Source organism: Oryctolagus cuniculus, chromosome 15 (genome assembly GCF_051225735.1).
Source record: "Oryctolagus cuniculus isolate XC-2025 breed Fujian yellow rabbit chromosome 15, ASM5122573v1, whole genome shotgun sequence".
NCBI lineage: Eukaryota > Metazoa > Chordata > Mammalia > Lagomorpha > Leporidae > Oryctolagus > Oryctolagus cuniculus.
In genome coordinates this window covers 81,969,300-81,994,935 of record NC_142881.1, presented here as the reverse complement: position 1 = coordinate 81,994,935, position 25,636 = coordinate 81,969,300, and the positions used below count along the sequence as shown (strand labels likewise).

Below are 25,636 nucleotides of genomic sequence, written 5' to 3'. Positions count from 1 at the left end.
AGCTCCTGGTTCCTTGCTACACACTGGGGCAGCTCTGGCTGTTGCGGCCATCTGGGGAGTGAACCAGTGGATGTAAAACTCTCTCTCTCCTTCTCTGTAACTCTGGCCTTCTGGCCTTCAAGTAAACAAATAAATCTTTTAAAAACATTTAAAAGATACCAATGTTTCTTTGTTTAATAATTAAGTAAACTGAAAATAGATCTTTGTAAAAATTAAGAGTGGGAATGTGAGAAGGAAGGGTTGGAGCACAGGCAAGAGGAAGGTAGGGGGCGCAGTGTCACTACGTTCCTAAATCTGTATCTAGGAAATACACAAAATCTGTATAACTCAAATAATTTTTTTAAAAAAAGATTTACTTATTTATTTGAAACTCAGAATTACAGATAGAGGGGGAACGACAGAGAGAGAGAGTCCATCTGCTGGTTCACTCCCTAAACAGCCAAGACAGCCAGGGCTGAGCCAGGCTGAAGCCAGGAGCCAGGGGCTTCTTCAGGGTCTCCCACATGGGTGCAGGGGTGCAAGCGTTTGGGCCATCCCCTCTGCCTTTCCAGGCACACTAGCAGGGAGCTGGATAGGAGGTGAAGCAGCCGGGACTCGAACCGGTGCCCTTATGGGATACTGGCACTGCAGAAGGTGGTTTAAACCCCGGTGCCACAATGCTAGCCTTCTGTGTTTCTTACAACACACTGTAAAGTCCAGTCTGCTAGTCCTCAAGGGCCAGATCAGTGCTGGCACACACAGATAATCAATGAATGTAAAGTTCCTTTGACCTCCTGTTATCAGCCCCCAGCCTCTCTCACAACTACAGCATCTCATTTCAGAAGATCTGAAATTCAGAGTTGAGTTTTCCTAACTGAAGGAGTCATACCACCCCATGCCACCCTGGCTCTTTTTAAATGCATGCATAATGTATACATTATTTAAATGTATGTATAATGCCTCTTTTTAAAATGTATGCATTTGCTGGCCAGCACCATGGCTCACTTGGTTAATCCTCTGCCTACAGTGCCAGCATTCCATATGGGCGCCGGGTTCTAGTCCCAGTTGCTCCTCTTCCAGTCCAGCTCTCTGCTATGATCCAGGAGGGCTGCGGAGGATGGCCCAAGTGCTTGGGCCCCTGCACCTGCATGGGAGACCGGGAGGAAGCACCTGGCTCCTGGCTTCGGATCGGCACAGTGTGCCGGCCGTGGTGGCCATTTGGGGGGTGAACCAACGGAAGGAAGACCTTTCTCTCTGTCTCTCTCACTGTCTAACTCTGTCAAATAAAAAAAAAAAATGTTTGCATTTGTTCAAAGAACTGGAGGGGAGGGACAGCATTTCACAGTTTTGTTCCAGCAAAGGCATGTTGGCTAGGTGTCTGAATGCCATACAACAACAAAACGCATGGGGCCAAAAACTGGGTTCTGTTCAAAACTAATGGATCTACTGTGCGATTCCAATTTTAGAACAAACTTGAAATGACAAAATTTTAATGATGGAGAACAGACCAGTGGTTGCCAGAGTTAGGGTCAGGGGGAAGGTGTCATTATACAGAGGTTGATTGAACGAGTTCCTTTGCAGTGATGGAGAGTTTTGTGTCTTGATTGTGGAGGTCTCAACACTGATTTACACCTGTGGAGAAACCCCACAGTATTACATACCAGCAGCAGCAACAACAAAAACTGATGAAAACCAAACAAGTGCCACAGTTTAACCAATAGTATTGTACCACTGCCAATTTCCTGACTTCGAAAATACGCTCAGGGATATAAGGTGTTGCTGGGAAAAGCTGTGTGAGGCACACATGTAAAATTCCTATGTGATTTTTGCCTCTTTAGTGGGCTTTAAATTAGCTCAAAATTTTAAAAAGTTTTAAAAATGCAAAACGGAAGTGCACTATTGGTACAAAGGTGAAGATGCTGCTTGGGATGTCCACACCCCTAGTCAGAGTGCCTGGGTCTGAGTGCAAGTTCTACTGCAATGCCAGTTCCTCGCTGATGTCCATCCTGAAGGGAGCGGGTGGTGGCTCAAAGCAGCTGGGTCCCTGCCACCGATGCGGCTGACCTGGATGGGGTTCCCAGCCCCAGCTTCAGGCTGGCACAGCCCTGGCTGCTGTGGACATTTGGGGAGTGAAGCAGCAGACGGGAGCTTTTTCTCTGTGTCTGCCTGTTTCTCTCCTCTCTCTCTCCCTCCCTCTCTCACAAATAAATAAAATAAATGAATTTAAAAATGTATATACTGTATCTGACAGACCATGAATTGAGCAAATAGGAAGAAAAGAAACTCCATAAAATTATTCAACAACTCATGGACTCACCTTCAAGCTGGCCATGAAGGGATCTGATTCTGCTGAGTGTACAAGAGATTTAGAACTAAATCAACCAACGAATCATTGCCCAAGTCTCAGACTGACCACAAGGTGGCACACATGTGGGCTAAATCTGAATCACAGTCCAAAGAAAATGAGTTGAAGCTTGTGGTAGAAATGCAGCCTGGTTATCCGCCTTTAAAAACGACCCAGAGTACAAAATATAATATTTGTAATATTCAGGAAACAATCCTGGATTATGCAGCACTGGAGAATCAGGAAACTCTCAACCTGAGTGGGAAAAGACTATTATTAACAGGCACAGACGCCAAGATAACACAGATGTTAAAATGACTTGGTAGAGACAGTGGCACAGCTATTGTGCGAATGGCCCAACAAGCAATAGTAAACACTCTTGAAAAAAAAAATGACAAATCAGAAGGCTAGCAAATAAGAATGTGTAGGAAGAATCAAATAGGAGTTTTGGAACTGAAAAAAAAATTAACAACCAAAATGTAAAATTCGTTGGATGAAGCAGAGAATGATAACAGAGAGAAAAGAAAAGAAAAAAAAAAAAGAGTGGGAGGAAAAGATGAACAGAGTTTTGGTGATCTGCGTGACCACAATGAAGAATTCAGGCCACTAGAATTCTAGGAATAGACAACTGACAAATATAACAGGTTTTTATTTTACAAGATTTATTTATTTATTTGAGAGTTAGAGTTACAGACAGTGAGATGAAGAGACAGAGAGGAAGGTCTTCCATCCTCTGGTTAACTCCTCAAATGGCCACAATAGCCAGAGCTGTACTGATCTGAAGCCAGGAGCCAGGAGCTTCTTCCAGGTCTCCCACACGGGTGCAGGGGCCAAGGCACCTGGGTCATCTTCTGCTTTCCCAGGACACAGCAGAGAGCTGGACCGGAAGTGGAGCAGCCAGGACTCAAACTGGCACCCATATGGGATGCCAGCGCCTCAGGCAGAGACTTAACCCATTGCACCACAGTGCCGGCCCCAAGAGGTTTATAAAATGGATTCAATGGGGGCTGGAGCTGTGGCATAGCAGGTAAAGTTGCCACCTGCAGTGCCAGCATCCCATATGGGCACCGGTTTGAGACTCGGGTCTCACAGAGAACCCTGCCCTGGAGCAGGAGTATCACGGGGCATCATGGTCACTGAAAGGCCAGAGTGGCTGAAGCAGAAACTGCAGTGAAACTGTACAAAATGAGACTGGGAATTTAGAGCCAAATACAAAAGGAACTGCCTCTTTTTTAAGAATATTGGCAAGGCAGAAAGAGAGGGAAAGAGGGGAGAGAGAGAGATCTGAATTCTGAAAAAAAAAAATATTTTGGCTGCAGAGTGGCAGCCAGCTTGGCGAGGAGCAAGGGCAGGTGCAGGGGAGGCTGAGGCAGCTATGCCAATGTCCATGGTAGGAGAGGGGGATGATCTCGAGTCAGTGTGCTTGGACGAGAGACAAGGCAACAGGACGGTAAGTTATTTAGAAGATAAAGTCAGCCGTGTGCTGATGTGTTGACCACGGGAGACAATGGAGAGGAGGACCTCGAATCAGATCCCCACACAGATTCCTCCTCTTGTAATTCAGTGGGTGATGCGGCCATTCACTGACTCAGAGAGCAGGGGAAGGGTATGTGATGGAGAAGAGGGTGGAGGTCTGCTCTCAGGAGATTTTGATCTCAGTTCTGGACAGATTGGTTTGCAGGGACTTGCAGGCTTCTAAGAGGAGATATGTATTGCAAGTCTGAAACTCAGAGGAGAGATGTATGCTGTCTGCCTATTGATGATAACCAAAAGTCATGTTGTGTAAGAGAATGTCCAGGAAGAAAAATCTGAGTGAGTTGAGAAATGAGAGCCTGTGATTGAATTCTGAGAATGCCAACGTCCGCTTGCTGTGTAGAAAGAAGGAGTTCAGAGAATAAACAGAGAAGACGTGTCCAGAGAAGTAGAGGAAACGCCAGGAAAATGCTGTCGTGTGGAAGCCAAGGGAAGAGTGCTTCGAGAACCACGAGTGACCATTATACCAAAGATGTTGCTGAGAGTTTGAGAAGCAGAGCAGGTGGGCGTTCGATGGGCGGGTCAAGGCACTTCTTCAGGCTCCTGTGTGCCGTATCCGAGTGCCTGCTGCAAGTCTGACGATTCCACGTCCCACCCAGCTCCCTGCTAACACACACCCACACCCTGGGATGTGGCACATGATGGGTCATGTACTTGAGCCCCTGCTACCCCCCGCAAGGGAGACCCAGAGGGAGTCCCTGGATCCTGGACTTGGCCTGACCCAGCCCCAGCCCTGGCTGTTGTAGATATTTAGGAAAGTGAACCAGCAGATGGAAAATCTACATTTTTAACATTTAATAGAAGAAAGAGGGCACTAAGAAATATCTCTCTTCAGCAGAGTTAACTGGATGTGAAATTATGGGAACCAAAACCACACTGGAGTAGTTGAGGAATGAATGGGGGATGAATAAATGAGAACATTTTGAGAAGTTCAACGAACGAAGCAGGGAGACACCGCAATTGCTAGAAGGAATTTGTGGCTAGGATTTGACTTGTACTTAATGGAAGAGCTTGAACACAATTTTAAAAGCCAATGGGAAAATCTAGTTAACAGGATGAAGCTATGGATAAGAGAGAGTACATATAATTAATGTGTTCCAATGCTCCCAGGGAAGCAGAACTGAATAGAATCTATTATTCAATATGAGCTGTGGCTTTAGCTCCTGCGAGAGACGTCTCCCATACTGCAAGGAAATTGAGACACACACACACACACACACACACACACACAGAGAGAGAGAGAGAGAGAGAGAGAATGCAGATGCAAGTCACTGGCAGATCTGGGAAGACAAGCAAATTATACAGAAGCTATAATTTCAATGTGGTTTATTTCTGTGTAATGGATCTGGAATAAAACGACTTGAGCCAGGACTTCGGCTTCTACATGGCAGAGCAGATGTGCCTTCCCGCCCCCCAATGACAACTTGGAGCCCTGGATATCACATAGGGAAAATAGAAGACTCTGGAAGGTGGAGAGATGGAAGGAGACTGGCTGGACCTTAGGCTGTGAGGAACACATGTCAGATGAACCCCCCAGGTTTTCTATTTCTCTTTTATATCCTGGACTCGGAGCTGAAGAAGCACACAACTGGGCAACACCAAGGGGCACAGAGCAGCCCCTCCAGCAGAGTACTATTCTCTGTATCCAAAGTACTAGGAAACATGCAGTCTTGCAAGACAGAAAACTGGGTAATAACTGTTTCACTACGGCAAAAATGACAGAGAAAGGACCATGGCCCACCCTCACCTGCACCAACAAAAACCAAGAGGCAAGCTTAGACGTCCACCTTTGTGGCACTCAAGTGAGGCTTGTCTCCAACTAGGGTGCTCACAGAGAAGGGAAGGATGAAAATCAGCCCTCTCCATCCATAACTGCCAGGGCAGCGTCAGAGGCATCGTGGTGGGAAACCAGACTTTTATGACTACCCATCAGGGGTAATGAGCAACCCCCCTCCCCCTGCCCCACATCGTGGTGTCCGTTAGGACCCAGGGAGGAGCTGGAACTTCCATGTCCAAGCACAAGTAACAAAGAATTCACCAATTTTGGATCTCAATGGAGGCTGAGCAGGGAATGTGGACCTCTACCACTTATGTAGCAGTAACCAGGCAGCATCTACACCTTTTCCGACCAGAGCAGAGAGGTCAACCACACAGAGGATTTCATAATCCAGGGCACGTTTATCGCACAGTGGGTTAAGGCACACTAGGGACACAGCCACCCCATATAAGAGGGCAGGCTTGCGTTCTGCCACCTGCACCTCCAGTCCAGCTTCCTAATGCAGCCTGGTTCAGGATGCAGTGCCCACATCCCGTATGGGCACCAGTTCGAGTCTCAGCTGCTCCACTTCTGACCCAGCTCCCTGCTGATGACCTAGGAAAGCAGTAGAAGATATCCCAGGTGTTTGGGTCCCTACACCCACATGGGAGACCCAGAGGAAGCTCCTGGCTTCTGCCTTCTGATCAGCCCAGCTCCACCCGTTGAGGCCATTTGCGGAGTGAACCAGCAGATGGAGGACCTCTCTGTCTGAAACTCTGCCTCTCAAATAAATCTTTCAAAAAAAAAACAAACAAACAAATAAATAAATAAATAAATCTGGCTTCAAGAAACAGCTAAAGTAAGAAAACTGTGTGGTGTATGTAGATGGGTACGTGGATAGACGATGAGAAGAGAATAGGGAACTAAGAAATAAAGCAAAGATGTTCAACTTATTTTGACAAAAGTGAAGAGCAAGTCGACAGCAGAAAGGTAGACTTTTTACACTTGATCTCAGTGAAAAGGCCAAGACGCGATAAAGGTAAGATTTTTAACAAATAGTCCTGGAGCAACAGGCTACCCAGAGGAAAACAATTAAACTCAACCTAAGTCTCACAGCTTGTTTAAAACGGAGCTCAAAATGAATCACAAACTTAAATATAAAATGACAAAATGTCCAGAAAACTATAAAGCAGTAAAGAATGAGGTAGGGGCCGGCACCATGGCTCACTGGGTTAATCCTCTGCCTGCAGCACCGGCATCCTGTATGGGTGCCGGGTTCCAGTCCCGGTTGCTCCTCTTCCAGCCCAGCTCTCTGCAGTGGCCTGGGAGTGCAGTGGAGGATGGCCTAAGTGCTTGGGCCCTGCACCCGCATGGGAGACCAGGAGGAAGCACCTGGCTCCTGGCTTCGGATCAGTGCAGCGCCGGCCGTAGTGGCCATTTGGGGAGTGAACCAACGGAAGGAGGATCTTTCTCTCTGTCTGTCTCACTCACTGTCTATAACTCTACCCGTCAAATAAATTTTAAAAAATGTAAAAAAAGAATGAGGTAAATACTTTAAGACATGTATTTACAAACAACACAGATGACAAAGGACTAGTATCTAGAAAATGTAAAAGACTCTCACAACTGAACAGTAAAATAGCAATCCAGTTAGAAAACACACATTCCACCTAAGAAGTATGCAGTCGGCATATATGCCCATGAAAAGATGTTCCATGTCATTACCCATGAGGGAAATGCAAGTACAAACCACCCTGGGATGTCGGTATAGACCTATCAAATTGGCTCAAATAAAAATCACTTAAAATATGCAATGCTAGCAAGGATGTGCAGAAACTGGATCAACCCTACCTTGCTAATGAGACTATGAAATGGTACAGCTACACGGGCAACCAGCTTGGTAGTCTCTCAACACTAAATTAATAATAAATTAAAGTGCCAGAGGTTTTTATCCCTCAAAAATTAATTCCTACATTCATGTAAAATACTTCATGTCTACAGCAGCTTAATTTTTAATAGGCAAGAACTGGAATCAACCCTGATGGACCTTAGTGGGCAATACCAGACCATCCATCCCACGGATGTTAATACAAAGGATGGAACTATGGGTACACACAGTGACCTATAGGAACTATGGGTATGCACAGTGACATATAGAAACTATGGATACACAGTGACCTATAGGAACTATGGATACACACAGGGACCTATAGGAACTATGGGTACACACAGGGACCTACAGGAACTATGGGTACACACGGTGACCTATAGGAACTATGGATATGCACAGTGACCTACAGGAACTATGGGTATGCACAGTGACCTATAGGAACTATGGGTATGCACAGTGACCTATAGGAACTATGGGTATGCACAGTGACCTACAGGAACTATGGGTATGCACAGTGACCTATAGGAACTATGGATACACACACTGACCTACAGGAACTATGAATACACAGTGACCTATAGGAACTATGGGTACACACGGTGACCTACAGGAACTATGTGTACGCACAGTGGCCTATAGGAATCTCCAGAGACCCATGCTGACTGATAAAACCCAGTCCCTGGGGCACCTACTCTGTGTGACTGCACACAAATGACATTCAGGATGTGACTCAGTCATGGAGCTGTGGGACAGACTGGAGCCTGTCAGAGGAAATGGGTGTGGCTCTACGAGGATGACGTGAAGTCTTGTGAGGTCCAAAACATTCTCTCCCTTGGTTGTGCCCATTGTGGTCTCCTGGCTTTGGAACTGTACTGTAACTCTGCAAGAGGCTGGTTCTGCAGGAGACTGGATACAGGGTCCAGGGACCCTCTCTGTACTGGGTCTCACCCCATTACGTGAATTTATAGATACTGCAAAATAAACAGGAAAGTTCGACTTTAGAATTACTGAGTGAGGGAGAAGAGGCATGCTTCCGCACATTAAAAGTGTGAAAACTTTCTAGGGATAGTAAAGGAAAAGTCAGCCCACAAGTTCTGGTAGGACCCCTGCTGTCTTGGAGATTGGTGATCAGGAATTTAGAATGCGGCAATCTGCTCTGTTGTGCGAGTTTTCATCACCTGCGCTGTGCCGTCTGGGTATAGAAACAGAGAAAACAGGTGGTGGGGTTTGTTCAGGACAGGGGCATGACAACAAGGTGCAAGAACAATAAGCAACCAAGGACAATTTTTCTCAGATCCCTCTGTTCTCTCCATGCTGCTTGGGCTCAGAATCCTGTTTGCACTTCTTATATGGGCCGAGTGTGTGCTCAGGGCCACACGGGTCCTTGGTCTCTGCCACACTGCACTGTCTGCCCTCAGCGACCGGAAACTAGCCTGGGCTCAGTCCTCCCGCCCTGTACTGCTACAGGTGCTGTGGTTAAGGATGAAGATGAAGGGGATCACAGCGACCCAGGTTGCAATGTGGACTGAAGCAGGGAACAGAAATTCTCCTAGTCTCTACTATCTGATTTCATGGTGTAGTGAGAACTAAATGATAAAACACACACACACACACACACACACACATGAACACAGAGCCAATCATTATTGAGTCAGCCCCCAGTATCTATTGACCCAAAGGGCTTGAATCTGGCCCCACCCCCACTGCCACACATCCCTCCTGGGTGGCCGTTCCCTGATTCAAGTTTTACAACCAGCATCTGCGTAAAACAAAGCCCTGGTTTATAGTGCCTGTGGATCTCCATGGTGTACGTGGCCCGTACAATGTACTAAAGTGACCACACATAAACACACCATAGGCTCTTGTGAGTTGTTAGCAGCAGGTTCCAGCACTGACACTGGAGCTACCCTGGGCCACAGGTTAAGCCCTGCCTTGGTCCTTTCCTAAGAATTCCTTACTAGCCCATGCCCAAGAGGCCACCCGAACATGATCTGTTAGAAAGCTGCCCCCTTTTCTCTCCCAGGGATGACTCTGGGTAAAGGAGGCAGTAGTGTCATCTCTAGACACAAGAGAATGCCAACAATTCTGATGGACAGAGAAACACAACCTCAATTATAGCCAGGGGTCATCTCATTACTTGGATGGCCAACACTGCCCTCTGGGCTCTTTATACCACTTCTGTTTATCTCACAGTTGCTAGGAGCACCTGTCTGCAACTTTACTTCTCATAAGTTGTCCCAGGTCTTCCCTTTCTACTAAGACCAACATTTCCAAGAACAACAACCAGAAAAACTGCATGAAACAAAAGCATCTGGTTGCAGGTTATTTGGGAGCTACTGAAAGATCCAGGAGTTGAGGGCCACAGTCCCATGGAGAATGGTGTGAGGTGCTTCCCACTGGCAGTAGCCACTTTGGTCTGAAGCAAGGAGCTGAGAACCCAGCCAGAGAATGGACCAGAAGCCAAGGGAAGATCATTACCCAGGCAGAGCTTTCCACATATCAGAACCAGGGGAACAAAAGGTGGAGTTTGGGCCAATGAAAACATCCAGATCTTTTCAATGGTGATGTTTACTTATTTCAGGGAGCTGGGAGAACTCCCACCCATTGGTTTATTCACCAAATGTCCACAGCAGCCAAGGATGAAGCTGGGAACCAGTATCTCCATCCAAGTCTCCCTTGTGAGTAGAAAAAAAAAAAAACAACAATTATTTGAGCCATTATCACTGCCTCCCTGGGTCTGCCTTGAAAGGAAGCTGAAGCCAGGAGCCAGAGCCAGCAATCAAAACTAGATACCGTGACGTGGGATGTGGGCACTTGAGCCACTAGGCTAACTGCCAGTTTCCAGCATCTAGACCTTGAGGGACCAAAATCCCGGAGAACAGCAGGTCACAGTAAAAGACAAGCAGACCAGATGCCAGTTTTCCTACTACAACATTAGGTTAACAGACTAAGAAGTAGAGGGGAAGAAAGAATGGGAAAGAGGAGTGCAGGTTTTGGTCATTTTAGTAAGAGGCCAACTTACGGTTCTGAGAATCAGCCATCAGGAGGCGTTGGTAAACGTCGCTGATTTTCACTTGGGATCCCTGGAGGTCCACAGCCTAGGGGTGGAGACGAAGCCAGACTCTTCTAAGGAAGGAAATGCAGACTCGAGCCAGGGCCACCCCAAAAGATTGAGTTATGACCCTCATGCTATTTGCCTGGTCTATGATAGAGTGAATTATCTCTGGGCAATGAGATTATCATTCTGAGCCTTCATAAGTTTTTAATACAATGTCCAACTTTCAATAAGATGTTACCAGGCATGAACATAAAATAACCTCGCTGGCATCTAGTCCAGCACACTAAGGAGCTTGTAGATCATCAGTTCATATGCATAACAAGTGAAAAAACACTGCACAAACTCAAAACAAAAACAAAAACTTTTCCTAGCCTGGTCGGAGAAAAGAGCTCACAGGGTGAATCACTCCGGACCAAAATTTTAGACAAAGCAGCAGGGGCAGAGAATCCCAACCTCCATCAGGGGCTCTGGAGAGGAGCGGGATGGGAAAAGTCTCCTCACTCTTCATGAGCTTACTTCCCAGAGTTCTACTATGTGGGCCATGAACATATTAATGATTTTGAAGATTTATTTATTTACTTATTTGAAAGTCATGGTTAGAGAGGGAGAGACTGAGAGAAAGGTCTTCCACCTGCTGGTTCACTCCCCAGATGGCCAGAATGTCCAGGCCAGGGCCAAGGGCGAAGCCAGGAGCCTGTCTCTACCCCTGTCTCCTATGTGGGTGTAGTGGCCCAGGTACTGGGGCCATCCTCCGCTGCTTTCCCAGGGGCACTAGCTGGAGCTGGATAGGAAGTGGAGCAGCCGAGACTCGAACCAGAACCCAGATTATATTAAATTTGGTGCAGGCTCTTGTCTCCTTCCAAGACAGAAACACAAAATGCAGACCGGCCCCACGTGCAAATAGGAAGGAGGTTATGTAGCACCCAGGAAACACACACACACATTCAGGCCCAGGATGGGCTGCCCCGCACAGAGAAATGCTCAACAAGAGCGGGCCAAAGAACTGCCCGTGGACAAGAGAAAGAGAAAAAAACGAAAATGGTACCTACGGTTTGGTTGGTCCATGCACACGTCGGAGATAGAGAGCAGGAAAGCACCAAGGTGGACGGCTCTGCACGGGGAAAAGCACGCACAAGCGGTCCCTGGCTCCCGGTGTGCAGCGCTCCACGGAGAAAGAGAGAAAACGGCAGCCTTCATCCGCGCTGGAGGTGCAGCTCCTTCCGGCTGGTGCGCCCTCCGAGTAGCTCCACGAATGTGTTGGGGTGCGAGCACGCATCCTGGACCTGGATGTGACAGGTGCATTCTGGGAAGGCGGATGTCATCACACTGACAGTTAAAGACACAGCCTTCCACTGCAGGAGAGGAAGAGTTCCAGGCCCTAACCCTGACTAGTGACACCGTCTCACCGCCACGTTCTCTGAGACTTAACCCACTGCACCACAGTGCCGGCCCCAATAGGTTTTTAAAATGGATTCAATGAGGGCCGGTGCTGTGGCATAGCAGATAAAGCTGCCTCCTACAGTGCCGGCATCCCATATGGGCACTGGTTTGAGACCCGGTTGTTCCACTTCCGACCAGCTTTCTACTATGACCTGGGAAAGCTGTAGAAGATGGCTCAAGTCCTTGGGCCCCGGCACCCATATGGGGGACCTGGAAGAAGCTCCTGGCTCTTGGCTTCAGATTGGGGCAGCTCTGGCCATTGCAGTCCTCGGGGAGTGAACCAGGGGATGGAAGGATGGAAGACATCTCTCTCTCTCTCTCTCTCTCTCTCTCTCTGATCTCTCCTTCTCTCCCTCTGTGTAACTGTGACTTTCAAGTAAAATAAATAAATCTTTTAAAACAAAATTGATTCAATGATTGAACCAAAAATTATAACATTCACCTGATGAATTTTTAATGTGGATTGTTGGGATATGTGGAATATGTAAGAAAACTATGACATAGAAGAGAAAAGAAAGGACCTACCTGATGGTAAAATTTCTCCCTGATACGGCAAAACTGTTACGAGCCTATGAAAAAGAAAGTGTGTGTTATACTTCTGAGGGCAGTCACTAACAATCTATAGAAACAGATAATGTATACATCACAACTGATAAATTAAAATGGAATGAAAAACCATGCAAGTCACCTGACAGCAAGAAAGGAGAAACTGAAATAAAGGAGTTCAATGTCAAAAAACAGATGATGAAATTGGGCTAAATCCAAAACTATCAATGAGTATGTTGAATGCAGCTGGCCTAAACACAGCAAGTGAAGGAGAGAAATTTTCAGAAAGGATTTTATTTTAAATGACCCCTCCTGATGCTGTCTATGACAAACTTACTTCAAATACATCGAAATAGATAAAGTAGTAAAAGGGGTAAATAAATACATCCTGTGCAACATTAATCCAAAAAATTTGAACGACTGTATTAATACTAGAGAAAGTACAATTTGGAGCAGAGAAAATTAGAAGGAGTTAGAAGGGTCATGGCATGTTGCCCAAAGGTGCAATTAAAAAAAAAAAACAATAAAATGATTCTACATGCATATTACATAGCAACATAACTTCACTATGCAAAGTTGACGAAAATCGAAAGAGAAATAGAAATATTTACAATTTTATTTGTAATTGTTGACGCATCAGTTAGTAACAGATAGGACTAGAAGACAATCAGTTAAGGATATTGAAGAATTGCATCAAACTTTCAATCAAATGGGTATAACTGATGTTTTTAGAATACTGCACCCAAAAATAACAGAAGACCCATTTTTTAAGTCCGTAAGGAAATTCACCAATGTAGCCCATTTCTTCATCATAAAACAGACTTTCAAATTTTTTTAAAGAAACTAAATGCTATAAAGAATGTTATTAGATGTAAATTTATTTAATTTATAAATTAATACTACAAAGATAGCTGGAAAACTTCCAATCTTGGAGTAAAACAACACACTTCCTTTTTTTTTTAAAGATTTATTTATTTTATTTGAAAGGCAGAGCTACATAGAGAGAGAAGGAGAGGCAGAGAGAGAGAGAGAGAGAGAGAGGTCTTCCATCTGCTGGTTCACTCCCCTATTGGCAGCAACAGCCAGAGCTGAGCCAATCTGAAGCCAGGAGCCAGGTCTCCCATGCGGTGCAGGGGCCCAAGGACATAGCCCATCTTTACTGTTTTCCCAGGCCAGAAAGCTGGATACGAAAAGGAGCAATCGGGACTCAAAGCGGTGCCCATATAGGATGCTGGCATTGCAGGTGGCAGCCTTACATGCTAGGCCACAGTGCTGGCCCCACGATACACTTCTAAATCCCTAAGTCAAAGAGGAAGCCTCAAGATAAATTAGAAAAGGATATAACTTTAAAAAATTTAAAATGCAGATGTATCAGAGTTATACAGATGCAACTTAAGCAGTATTTGGAGTAAAATTCATAGCAATAAAGGCATTTATTAGAAGAGAAGAAAGATATCTATTCAACAATAATTTTTAGTTTAAAAAAATAACAAAGAACAGCAAAATAAACTAAGCCAAGCATAAGGGAGCAACTAATAAGTCAAAGAGTGAAACAGATTAAAATTGAAAACAAAACAAAAAACTAGTGAACACAAAAACTGCGTCAGCAAAACTGATATATCTTTATTGCAATGATAAAGAAAAAGAGAAGACAAATTATGGAGGTGCCACACACCACATATACATTAGAAGGATAGTAAGTGGGGCCAGTGCTGTGGTGTAGCAGGTAAAGCTGCCTGCAACACTGGCATCCCATATAGGTGATGGTTTGGGTCCCAGCTGCTCCTCTTCTGATCCAGCTCTCTGCTATGGCCTGGGAAAGCAGTGGAAGATGGCCCAAGTGCTTGCACCTCTGCACCCACGTGGGAGACCCAGAGGAAGCTCCTGGCTCAAGCCTGGTCCAGCCCTGGCCGTTGTGGCCATCTGGTGAGTAAAGCAGCAGATGGAAGATCTCTCTGTAACTCTGACTTGCTAATAAATAAATAAATATTTTTAAGAAAGACAGTGAGCTAAAATTCTGCTGAGCTTTATGTACTTAACACTTTATCTGAAATAATACATTTCCCTGAAAGCTATAAACTATAAGCTTAAACAAGATGAAATGAATTAATGATTCTTATAAATATCAAAGCAATAGAATTTTTAGTTTGGCAAAATCTTCTGAAAGATAGCTCTCTACTCCCTGATGGTTTTAGAGGTGAATTATGCCAAATATTCAAAGAAATGACAACAATTATACACACTGTCTTTCAGAAACTAAAAGAAACACTTTCTAAATCATTTTCTCCCACTCTGTGCAATAACTACACAGGCACAACAGAGAAAGGAATATAGTTAAGAAGTGGCAGACAAGAATACTAACATGACTTTTAACTTCAATGCTTCAATGAAGGTGCTTGCATCTCTATGCAGTAGCTGCTTAAATCAAAGAGGTCAGGCCCACATATATGATTGTAGAATCATTACCATAAATCAAATCTTCATTATTTTATATGTATGTTACTAAAAGCAAGGATATCATAAGTTATTTCCTGCAATCAATTTTCATGTATGGTTTCCACTCATCAAAACACAACTAAACGAAACCGCTGTCAGGGACACACATATTTACTACTCCCCGAGGTTATCATTTTTTGAAATCTTTGCGTAGCTACATTTGACAACTGAAATGTCATACTTTGAGGACACAGGCATCAGCCTCTCAAATCTAAGTTGTACAAACAAAAGGACAGCCCCAACTGTTTCAGTTTCATTAGGACAAGAAAGGCATCCACATTCACCTTGGAATCATATATTTGGCCAAATGTTCAGTGGAGTCACACTTTTCTTCTTTTATTAAATTTTAAAACCTTAACTGATTCCTTTCTTCCACTTTTTAACCTTTTTTATGGAAGAAATCTTGACAATTATTAGAATGATAGAATACAGCAGTAAAGTACTTGGCACATTACTGAGTTAGTAACTACAGGATGAAAATGTAAGGAACTCATTCCTTACAGGCATGCACTAAGGGGACAAAGAAGAGGGGAACCATCCTTGCAGCGGTTAGCCAAACAGTTAAGAGGCTAGGAAGAGGCCTATGTAGGTCCAATAAGACAATGCCTGGGTTTAATTCTGGGTTTCATCCTGGGATTCCAGCTTCCTACAAACATGGTTCCAGTGAGACAGCTGATGCTGACTCCAGTAGTTATCTCACATCTGCCCACTTGGGAGACCTGAACTGTGCTTCAAAGCCTTGGTTCTCAGATTCAGCCTGGTCATGTTCCAGGAGTTGCAGGAATACAGGGATTGATCCATCTATGGGATCTGTTCTTGTTTGAACTGGTACATGCCTGTTTTCTTCTTTCTCTTTTGAACAGTTTTTAAGACAGAAAAACAACCATTCCCTTCTCTGTTTTAACATCAACTAATGCTTATTTTTAAAAAATCACACACACACACACACACACACACACACAGAGAGAGAGAGAGAGAGAGAGAGAGATAAATAAACATAAGAGACCATACCTGCTGGTGGCCGTGGTCCCTCAGGAGCCCATGAGGCTGTCTGCTCACTGATGGGAGGGGCGGTGTATTGCTGGAGATGCCACCATACACGGCTATGGGGGCACTGAGAAGGTGGACATGGCTGGGAGCCCACTGTTGACCTCAGCTCCATGCAGCTAGTAGTCCTTATGCTCCTAGTACATAATACCAAATGCACTGTGGCCTCAAAACCTACAACCACTGCCCATCCAGAGGGGTAGGTGGATGAGCTCCCACCCAGCAAGGGCCTGAAACCATCCTGGTCTGAGGGGCTCTAGAGCTCCAAGGAAGGGTGCAGGCTGGCCAGGTAGACAGCTGAGGAGCAGGTGCTACAGGGAGTCTTGGCAGATGGGTAGGCAAAGGCATCCCTGCCTTAGTTGCCACCTAAGCTGGGATGGGGTGGGGGGTACAATGAGGAAGGAAGAACAAGTAGAATCTTCTGGACATTCTTGGGCTGTGAGCCCAGTGGCCACCTGAGGCTCTCCCCAAGGGTTCGAGGTTACGAGGAAAGTGAGTCCAACGTGGTGGGCCAGAAGGAATGGGAGGATATACAGAGAGGACAGAGTGGGAGGCAAGTATGTAGGCCCTCAAGTAGGTTGAAGCTAACATAGAGTAGGAGGGATGGTGGTGCAATGGTGGAAACTGGGTGGATGAGGGTCTCGTAGATGACTAGAAGTGTAAGGCTGCAACGGAGAAAACAGAAGGAGAATGAAGGCATACACAGATTACAACATTTTTAATGACAGATTAGAGTACGTGATGCAGTTGGGAACCAAATCCTGGTTTGAAATCCAAATTCCATACATGACCAAGCACCAGTTTCGATTCAATTTCCTGCTAATGCACACACACGGAGGCAGTAGATGTTGACTCAATCATCTGGTTCCCTTCCTCCAACGTGGGAGGCTTGGACTGAGTTCCCGGCTCCTAGCTTTGGCCTGGCCCAGCCCCAGCAGTTGCAGGCAGTCGAGCAGTGAAGCAGCAGAGGAAAGGAACTCTGTTGGGATTGCTTTACCGAGCAGGTCTGACCGAAGTGATCTTCCCAAAAGATCTCCAATGTTTTAGAAATGGGCCTGATAGGAGCTGGCACTATGGCACGGTCAGTTAAGCCGCAGCCCACAATGCCAGCATCCCATGTGAGCACAGGTTCGAGTCCCAATGCTCCACTTCATTCCATCTCCCTGCTAATTTGCCAGTGAAAACAGTTGATGAGGCCTAAGTGTTTGGGTCCATGCACCACTTTGGGAGACCCGGATGCAGTTCCAGGCTTCTGCCTTTGGCCTGGCCTAACGCTTTCCATTGTGGCCATTTGGGGAGTGAAGTAGCAGATGGAAGATCTCCCTGTCAACTCTGCCTTTCAACTAAACAAATCTTTAATGAGATGGACCTACAAGACCTTGTTCCCCGGGACCAAAAGTTTCATGAGAAGCCAGTTTCAGTATTTCCCGATACCGATCAGCAAGTAAGTGGTATGTATGTTGAGGAAGTACTTAGTTCTATTTAATCACCTCCTTTCTGAGGATTTCATTAACAAAGACTTATACTATATCCTTCTAATAATACAAATAAAGAGAAGTTTTGTGCGAGCAGCACAAAATCAGTACTTACACATCCTTGAGCCTCCAGCATTAGATGTTGCCAAATCAGTACTTACACATCCTTGAGCCTCCAGCATTCACTTACGTGAATTCGACTGCTATTGAATTAATTTCTTCGACTGCTTCTAATTTGGGTGGAGTACAGTCTTACTATGAAGCAGCACAGACTATAATTATGTAAAACATAAAGTTATAAAGACTGTGTAGCAGTTGAATAGTTAATTTACAAGAGTGGAAAGGCAGTGAAATAGAGTAAACGACTGAAAACCAAAGCAGCTTTTACAAAAACATCTAACGTGTGTTGTCAAGTTTGAATCCTCACATGCTATCTATTCCTACAAACACGTTAACTATTCTGTTTTTAAAAACAAAGTATGAAACATCTGATATACCCAGAGTCCATTCTTTATCTCAACTTCCAAACAAATTCTCGGCTTTCCCAACTCTGTGTCACTTCCATGGGCCTTTTACTCACAACTGGGATTGTTGTCACTTCCCAGAGTTCATGACTGACATGAATAAGAAGCCCCATGACACGAAATTTGGGAAGTAAGAAACTGTCCTTTACAACTGTTTCCATAATGAAAGCAAAGTTTGGTTGCCCCACTGAAGGATCTTAAAGAGACCATCACTCTTTTCAGGCTCCTGATTCCATGCACGTCTCCATGAATGGACAACGACAATATAATACTTGGAATGACTCCTGCATCACAAATTGTCTCGAAATTTGAGTTACTAGGTTTTATAAAATACTCATTCTAAATGCTGCGTATCCTCATGAGTAATTTTCCCATCAGCAACACTGAAATGACTGTGAACGTTACTTTCAAAGCCTACACTAAGACCTTGCAGTCACATTTTTCTACCACTTCTTGTGGTAAGTTCCCACATGTGAATCTCTAGAGACAACTGTATCTGAGTACTCTGGTTGTGTTGTGTTCTATCAAAAGACTGTAATGCTCTTCATTCCACATTGGAAATACTATTCACAAGGCACCCATGGTGACCTGTGTGTACATAATTATCATTTAGATTCCTACCACTCCTCATGAATCTGGCCACAACAATGACTCTGGTCTGCTCATCCTCCTTGATGGTAACTCTCTTTAAAGGCAAAAAAATGTGGGTCAACACGGATACTGGGTGGAACGTATGGGGAGATGGGAGTAAGAACATTCACTGAGGAAGACTGAAAACGACTACAGCATTTAAAAGAACGAGGCGGGAGGAACAGAAATCACATCCTTGGTCTGAAAAACATTCACGACCAGGTGCAGAAAAGTCGATCTTCATCTCCTATAATATTCCCAGCACACCTTAAACATTTTGGAAGTCTACCTTCTTCAGAACTGGAAAACAACAACATCTATCTCCTTTCCATTGTTAAGAATGACTTGCACTTGAATGCTCTTATGAGTTTTTAAAACCTTTCATGGTTCCCTCATAATATGCCAAGAAGAAGGTGGAATACTGATGGTTATGTGAACAGACGATCTACAAGGTAGTACTAGAAAATGAAAACAGTCCTTTGATTTTTATTTCGGTGAGCCTCTTCTGACACTCCATCATTACAGAAGAATGTAGAGATAACAAGAAAAAAGATAAAAACACAGTAACGCTCAACAATCAGAATGCCTTGCTCTCTAAGATCAAGTGAAATGAAGAGAACGCAGATCTATTAACTACCTGAAATAACCTCAGGACAAACAGAACTGATGCTTCAGCATAAGATTAGGAAATGGTCCCAAAAGCAATCTCCAAATTCTTCACTTTCACTTATCCAGAAGCCAATCAACGGACCCTGCCTGGCTTCATAAGAACAATAGGTACAGGTTCTAACTTTGAAAGCCTTTACATGGTTCGGCTTCCAAGAAACCAGCATTGATTCAGAAAACTCATTCAACGTTGCATCAGATGGCTAACAGGATGAATCTGGAGTGGTAGCAGAATTCATTGCAAAGAAGTAGAATTTTCTTCAGGCTCACTGAGGAGTACACTTCTAGCATTAAAGAACAGAGATCTAAATATCAGTAAGGACTGATCTGTAATAAATTTATCTAATAGTAAACTTCAAGAAAGTCAGGGATGGGATGATTTTGCAGCATTTTTGCACCGTAATGCATGCACCCAAGGCCAAAGACAAGAAGGATCATCTCCCTACATTCCTAAAACTTAAGACCAACCAATCACTGGTTCATTCCACTTTTAGAGTTATTTAGTGGTCAAAGTGACAAGAAAAACAATATTCCAAATTAGTTTGATTATGTTAGCTTCCATGTTCCTTTTACAATGAGTCTCAAAATGTTCCACCAAAACATGCCTAATGGCAGAATAATCTAACGATGCAATTTGAATGGGCTTATTCATTATTATGGGTGAGAAACTAAACCTGAAATGGCCAAGATGTGTCAAAGAGAACTGGTGTATGGTGAAGTCAGGGCTTGCCCAAGGCAACCTAACCAGACACACCGTTTCACTCTTAATTACCGTTCAACACTATTTGCTCCATATTTTCCATGGCATTCTGTTCAGAAGGTCACTTTGTCAATAACATCATGAGTTTAACATCCTGTGAGTAGATGAATCCTTTCCTTCCTGGAACATGCATAAATGATCTTAAGGCTTCTAAGGCAGCAAGACAGCTGCCACCTGGGCCTCTCCTAACACTGGCTCTATGGGGATCCAGCTATGGTGTAAGAAATCACTCCTACTGCCCATGTTGTGAGGAAGCAGAAGTGAGCCAAGTGGAGACACCACCTGGAGGAAGAAATGGTTACTTTCTGCCAGCTTTCAACAGCCTCATGATGAAGGAACCATCAGCCCAGCCACCACCAGACTATACACACAAGAACTCCAAGTAAGAACCACCCAGCCATCCCCCAAATACTGGGAAATTAATAAGTACCATTTAAACCACAACGTCTGGGATGACTTGTTACACGAGATTAGAAAATTGGAACAAATTTCTTTCTGCACCTAGGACTGCACTGTTTTTCAATATAGAACCATCTAACTAACTGTGTTTAACGCGAGGCTTGGGGCTAATTCTGTGTTTCAATAAAGCTGACAGATGTTTATGAGCACACACTATGTGCTAGGCACTTCTAACACCCTGTTGAACAAAACAAAATGTTCTGCCTTCTCAGAGAGCTTATGTTCCAACAAAGATTAAAACAATTAAAAGTACAAGAGTATTTGCTGAAGTTTGTGGAAAATGACATTTACATATTTACTTTGGTGCAATTTTTTTCACATATTGAAATATATTGCATGCTTCTGGTTTCATTCCTGAGCAATTCACCTTTTCGTTAATCAGTTTTGGACTAGGACTTGAGCTTAAATTGAGTCTTTTTCTTAACATGATTCTCTTGGGAGTTGATGTACGGCTGTTGGTGATGACATTTTGATTCAAACTTATATCTTGACTCTCCTGGTTGTTGCCAATCAGGTCATCACTTGGGGCCACTTGCAGGTGCAATTTATTTTTTAAATCCATGCATGTGAACTTCAGAAAGCTCATGGAAAAGCCCCTCATGAAAAACCCTTGCCAACAGACAACATGGAAGGGTTACTCCGTAACACATGGGCATACCTGTTGTCTGCTAATTCTACTTTCTTGCAGGATATAAATTATGGACCTGAGAAACAATCTTCTGATCCCTTGGCTCAATCTTCCTTTTGCACCTTGCATTCTTGAGATCTATTTCCATATTGCTTTCCAAACACCAATTTATCAGCATTTGCTGAGACATTACTAGTGCAAATGTTGTGTGAAAAGGAGATTAATGATCAGTAATACAAAGTAGATTCTGTCTGATACTGGATAAATCTGAGTGGATCTGGAGGTGTGGTTCAGAGGGTTAAGCTGCATTTGGGACACCAGCTTCCCATATGGGACTTAAGGTTTTGAATCCTGGCTCTTTGGCTTCTGATTCAGCTCCCTGCTAATGCACCTGGGAGGGCAGAAGACAACCCCAGTGCTTGGACTCCTGCCATCCATGTGGGAGATCTGGATTGGGTTCTTGGCTCCTAGCTTTGGCCTGGCCATTGTGGTCATCCAGCGAGTCAATCAGTGGATTAAAAACCTTGCTCTATTATTCATACACACACACAAACACACACACACACACACACACACACACACGTAATTCAAGAAACCATTCCCGGGGCCCGCGCTGTTTCAAAACTGGTAAAGCCGCCGCCTGCAGTGCTGGCATCCCCCACGGGTGCTGGTTTGAGTCCAGGCTGTCCCACTTCCAATCAAGCTCTATGCTATGACCTGGAAAAGCAGTATAAGATGGCTAAAATCCTCGGGGCCCTGCATCCACACGGGAGACCAGAAGAAACCCTGGATCCCAGCTTTGGACCGGCACAGCTCTGGCCACTGCAGCCCTTTGGGGAATGAACCAGCGTTCTCAATCTCTCTGCCTCTCTGTAATCCTCCCTTTCAAATGAATAAATCTTTTTTTTTTTAATTTTGTGACAGGCAGAGTGGACAGAGAGAGAGAGAGAGACAGAGAGAAAGGTCTTCCTTTGCCGTTGGTTCACCCTCCAATGGCTGCCGCGGCCGGCGCGCTGCGGCCAGCGCATCGCGCTGATCCGATGGCAGGAGCCAGGTACTTATCCTGGTCTCCCATGGAGTGTAGGGCCCAAGTACTTTGGGCCATCCTCCACTGCACTCCATGGCCACAGCAGAGAGCTGGCCTGGAAGAGGGGCAACCAGGACGGAATCCGGCGCCCCGACCGGGACTAGAACCCAGTGTGCCAGCGCCACAAGGCGGAGGATTAGCCTAGTGAGCCGCGGCGCTGGCCAAAATGAAGAAAATTTTAACAACAAGGAAGCCATTCTTCAGGCATGTCCCCAAATATAGCTTCAGTCAATGAGTGACAAAAAGTTACAAACACTTATGCAAACACAGAGGCAGGACACATAAAGCTTCGTAAGCAAAAAATGAAACCAAGTACATTAGAAAGTTTATTGTACTTGTAAGAAAAATGCAGATCAAGTAGAAGTCAATATAAAAGCTTTATATTACATATTTATTATATAGACTTTGACCAATGGGCAGAGATCTCTGTGCCATCTAAAGATGTGACTATTTTTCAAAACCTTTCAGTTTTCACAATTAAATTTCATTTTATCAGAGATAAAAAGAATATGATAATTGGGAAAAGCCATGAAATTAGATTTAACGAAAGTAGATCTGGGCTTAAATAGGAGACAAATTAAAACCTAAATTACATTTAGGCTTGGGTAACAAAATGACAACTCTGCGTGAGAATCTATGCACTGTGAACAAACTAGCAAAGCTTAAAAATTTACATGCGGGCATGTATAAAACTAGTCCAGATCCAATTAAATGGGACATTTGGAGGGCTAAAATATTAACTAAAGTCATACACACTCTATTTAAAAACCATGTGAAACTTAAATCAATAATCCTAGAGCTTTAAAAAGGGAAATTGCGTGCATGAACACTCGGTAGCCTTTGTCAATTCAGTGTCTCATGATAACAGATTCAGGTACTTGTGTATTCAGCCTTAAACACAAATGCTTTTGATTATCCAAGGGCCAAGAGACAGCAGGAACAGAAACCAACAGAAAACCTCAGGAGAAGGCAGAAGGTCACAGAGAACCCTACTCCTTTCAACTTATCTCACTCTACATTCCTACTTCCCTAGCCATCCCAAACCAGAATGCATCTCTTCACAATCAACAGGTAGATACTTCCATGAACCCGGAAACTGTCTGCAAACCTGCTCCTCACTTGGGCTAGCACTGAGGCACAGCAGATGAACCGCCGCCTGTGAGGCCAGCATCCCATACGGGCACTGGTTCGAGTCCCAGCTGTTCCACTGCTGATCCAGCCTCCAGCTAATGTGCCCAGCAAGGCAGCAGATGTCTCTATAGTCGAGCTCTCCCACCAACACGGAAGACCTCAATGGAATTCCAGGCTCAAGGTTTTTGCTCTGGCGAGCCCTAGCAATGGCAATCATTTAGGGAGCGAACCAGTGGATGGAAGAACCCCAGGCCCCCGTCACTCTGTCACTATCTGTACTGTGCCTTTATGTCTTTTAAATAAATAAAACCAAAAAACCATTTTTCAAAACCCAACCATTAAGTGCAAAAAAGTTTTTTCATCACTTTGCATCCTATCCAAAACACCCCAGAGAAACATATTTTTACTAGTATTAGTCTGCTTTTTGACTATCAGCACTGCCCCCCCCCAGCACACACACCAAACTGTCGCTCCCCCTCTTCGTGGAGGAACGACACAGAACCCTGCCTAGGCTTCATATCCGAGTCACGGCACCATTATGTCGCTCCCCGTCTTCGTGGGGGAGCGGCACACCGCCGGCCGGCTCTCTCGGGGGCTGCACAGGTGTTCCCTCAGATGTTCCCCTTAGATGTTCCTGGTGCATGCCGTCTCTCTCCTCTTTTATAGTCCTCCTCCGCCAATCCCAACTCGGCTGCCCACACGCCAAGTACGCTGCTCTCCTCCAATCAGGAGCAGGATCAGCTCCTGGAGGTCATCACTCAAGTTGGCAAGAGGCAGCTGCGTAGAAGCTGTTTTCTCCTCTCCCAGCGCCATATTGTGGGAGAGCAGATGCATAGAATAAGTCTTAATTCCAGTAACTCAGTCCAGTCCGGGTTGCTCCCCACACCAAACAGACTGCAGAACAGGCCAGAACCTTGCAGAAGCTGCCAAGCGTCAGGTTGTTTCTGACATATTGTCATACAAACACTGAAGTAAAGACTAAACAGAGCAGTGCCTCCTCACACGGGCACCAAATGCAGGGGAAAGGGTGCAGATCCACAGCAGTCACAATACAAACTCACAGCCAGATCAAACTTAGTCAAAGAAAAGAAACTCCCAGAGTTGGACCAACTGCCAGCGAGCACACAGACTGAACACGTGGCAGAAGGCCCAGACCCCAGCAGGAAGGGCCTTTTTAAATCTTAGGTGGGCTAATGGTGGGTGTGGGTGGTAGCAGGTGGAGACGAGCATCTCTATGCAGGTTCTTCAAGTTTGGCCTCCTGGCTTCCAAACCTGGGGAGAATGCAGGCGGTGGGGGGTGGAGGGGAGAACAATAGGATGTGAGATGAAACTGGTCTCTTGAAAGAAGGCATGAGTAACCAGGAGTTTTTTAAAATGGCTGAGACATCTGTCCTTGTTCCATCAATCCTGATTTTGAGTATAGATAAGGAAGCGGGGCGCTGGTTTCTTTCTGGCTACTTCCTGCTGATACGGGGTGTAGACGTGGGGCAGGGTATCTATACGCTGGATCAGATTGATTGGAGAAGGAGAGAGCAAGCAGCCTTGTATTGCTCCTGCGTGACGGCTCGAGATACAGCAGTCACAGCCTCCTGTAAGGGCTTCTGAAACATGTACATGTTGTACATGGTAGGAACAGCAGCTAACGATTACGAGGATAAAAAGACAAATCAGAAACATTGCCCATGGTGGGAACGATGCCAAAATGAGGACAATGGGGGATATAGGAAAGAAAGAGTCCTGTCCAGTTAATGCGAAGACAGGTTTATGCCTGACCACTCCATGTGTAGGGTGTCTAACAAGCAGATTAGAAACACAAGGTGCAAGCCACAGGACACAGTCATTGTTACAGGATCTAAGAAAGGAGGGAGTTTTCCTACTGAGATGCAAATGGAAACTGACAGAAGGGGTTCAGTAATAAGCAGGTGTGTTTTAAGGCATGGCCAAGGAATCTGTGAGGTCCAGACCTGCCTGTCTCTTCACATGTAGCCCTGGATGAGACATAGCAAGGGAGATGGGAACCCCCTTGGGGAAGACACCCCGTTGACTTCCATTACCTTGTTGGCCGGGGAGGAGGGCTGGCCTGAATAGGAAGTTAGTATTGAAGAGGTGGCATCTGCCTTGATTGGTGCTGACCCGAGGCTGTCCTCCTGATGGCGGTGGTTACTTTGGGAGCTGGGCAGAGGGAA

General features: G+C 45.0%; 1 protein-coding gene across 1 annotated transcript in view; it reads right to left on the bottom strand.

Moving 5' to 3' along the window:
• Positions 1–1,452: 1,452 nt before the first annotated feature.
• The window catches only part of LOC149122113 (uncharacterized), a 34,465-nt gene continuing 10,281 nt past the window's right edge, over positions 1,453–25,636 (bottom strand). The window contains exons 4-7 of the mRNA XM_089313638.1: positions 12,527–12,570; positions 11,611–11,844; positions 10,526–10,601; positions 1,453–1,611 (exon numbers count right to left, since the gene is read on the bottom strand). Coding sequence (XP_089169764.1) covers positions 10,537–10,601; positions 11,611–11,844; positions 12,527–12,570 — 343 coding nt within the window. The 3' untranslated portion in view covers positions 1,453–1,611; positions 10,526–10,536. The remainder of the gene's footprint in view (positions 1,612–10,525; positions 10,602–11,610; positions 11,845–12,526; positions 12,571–25,636) is intronic.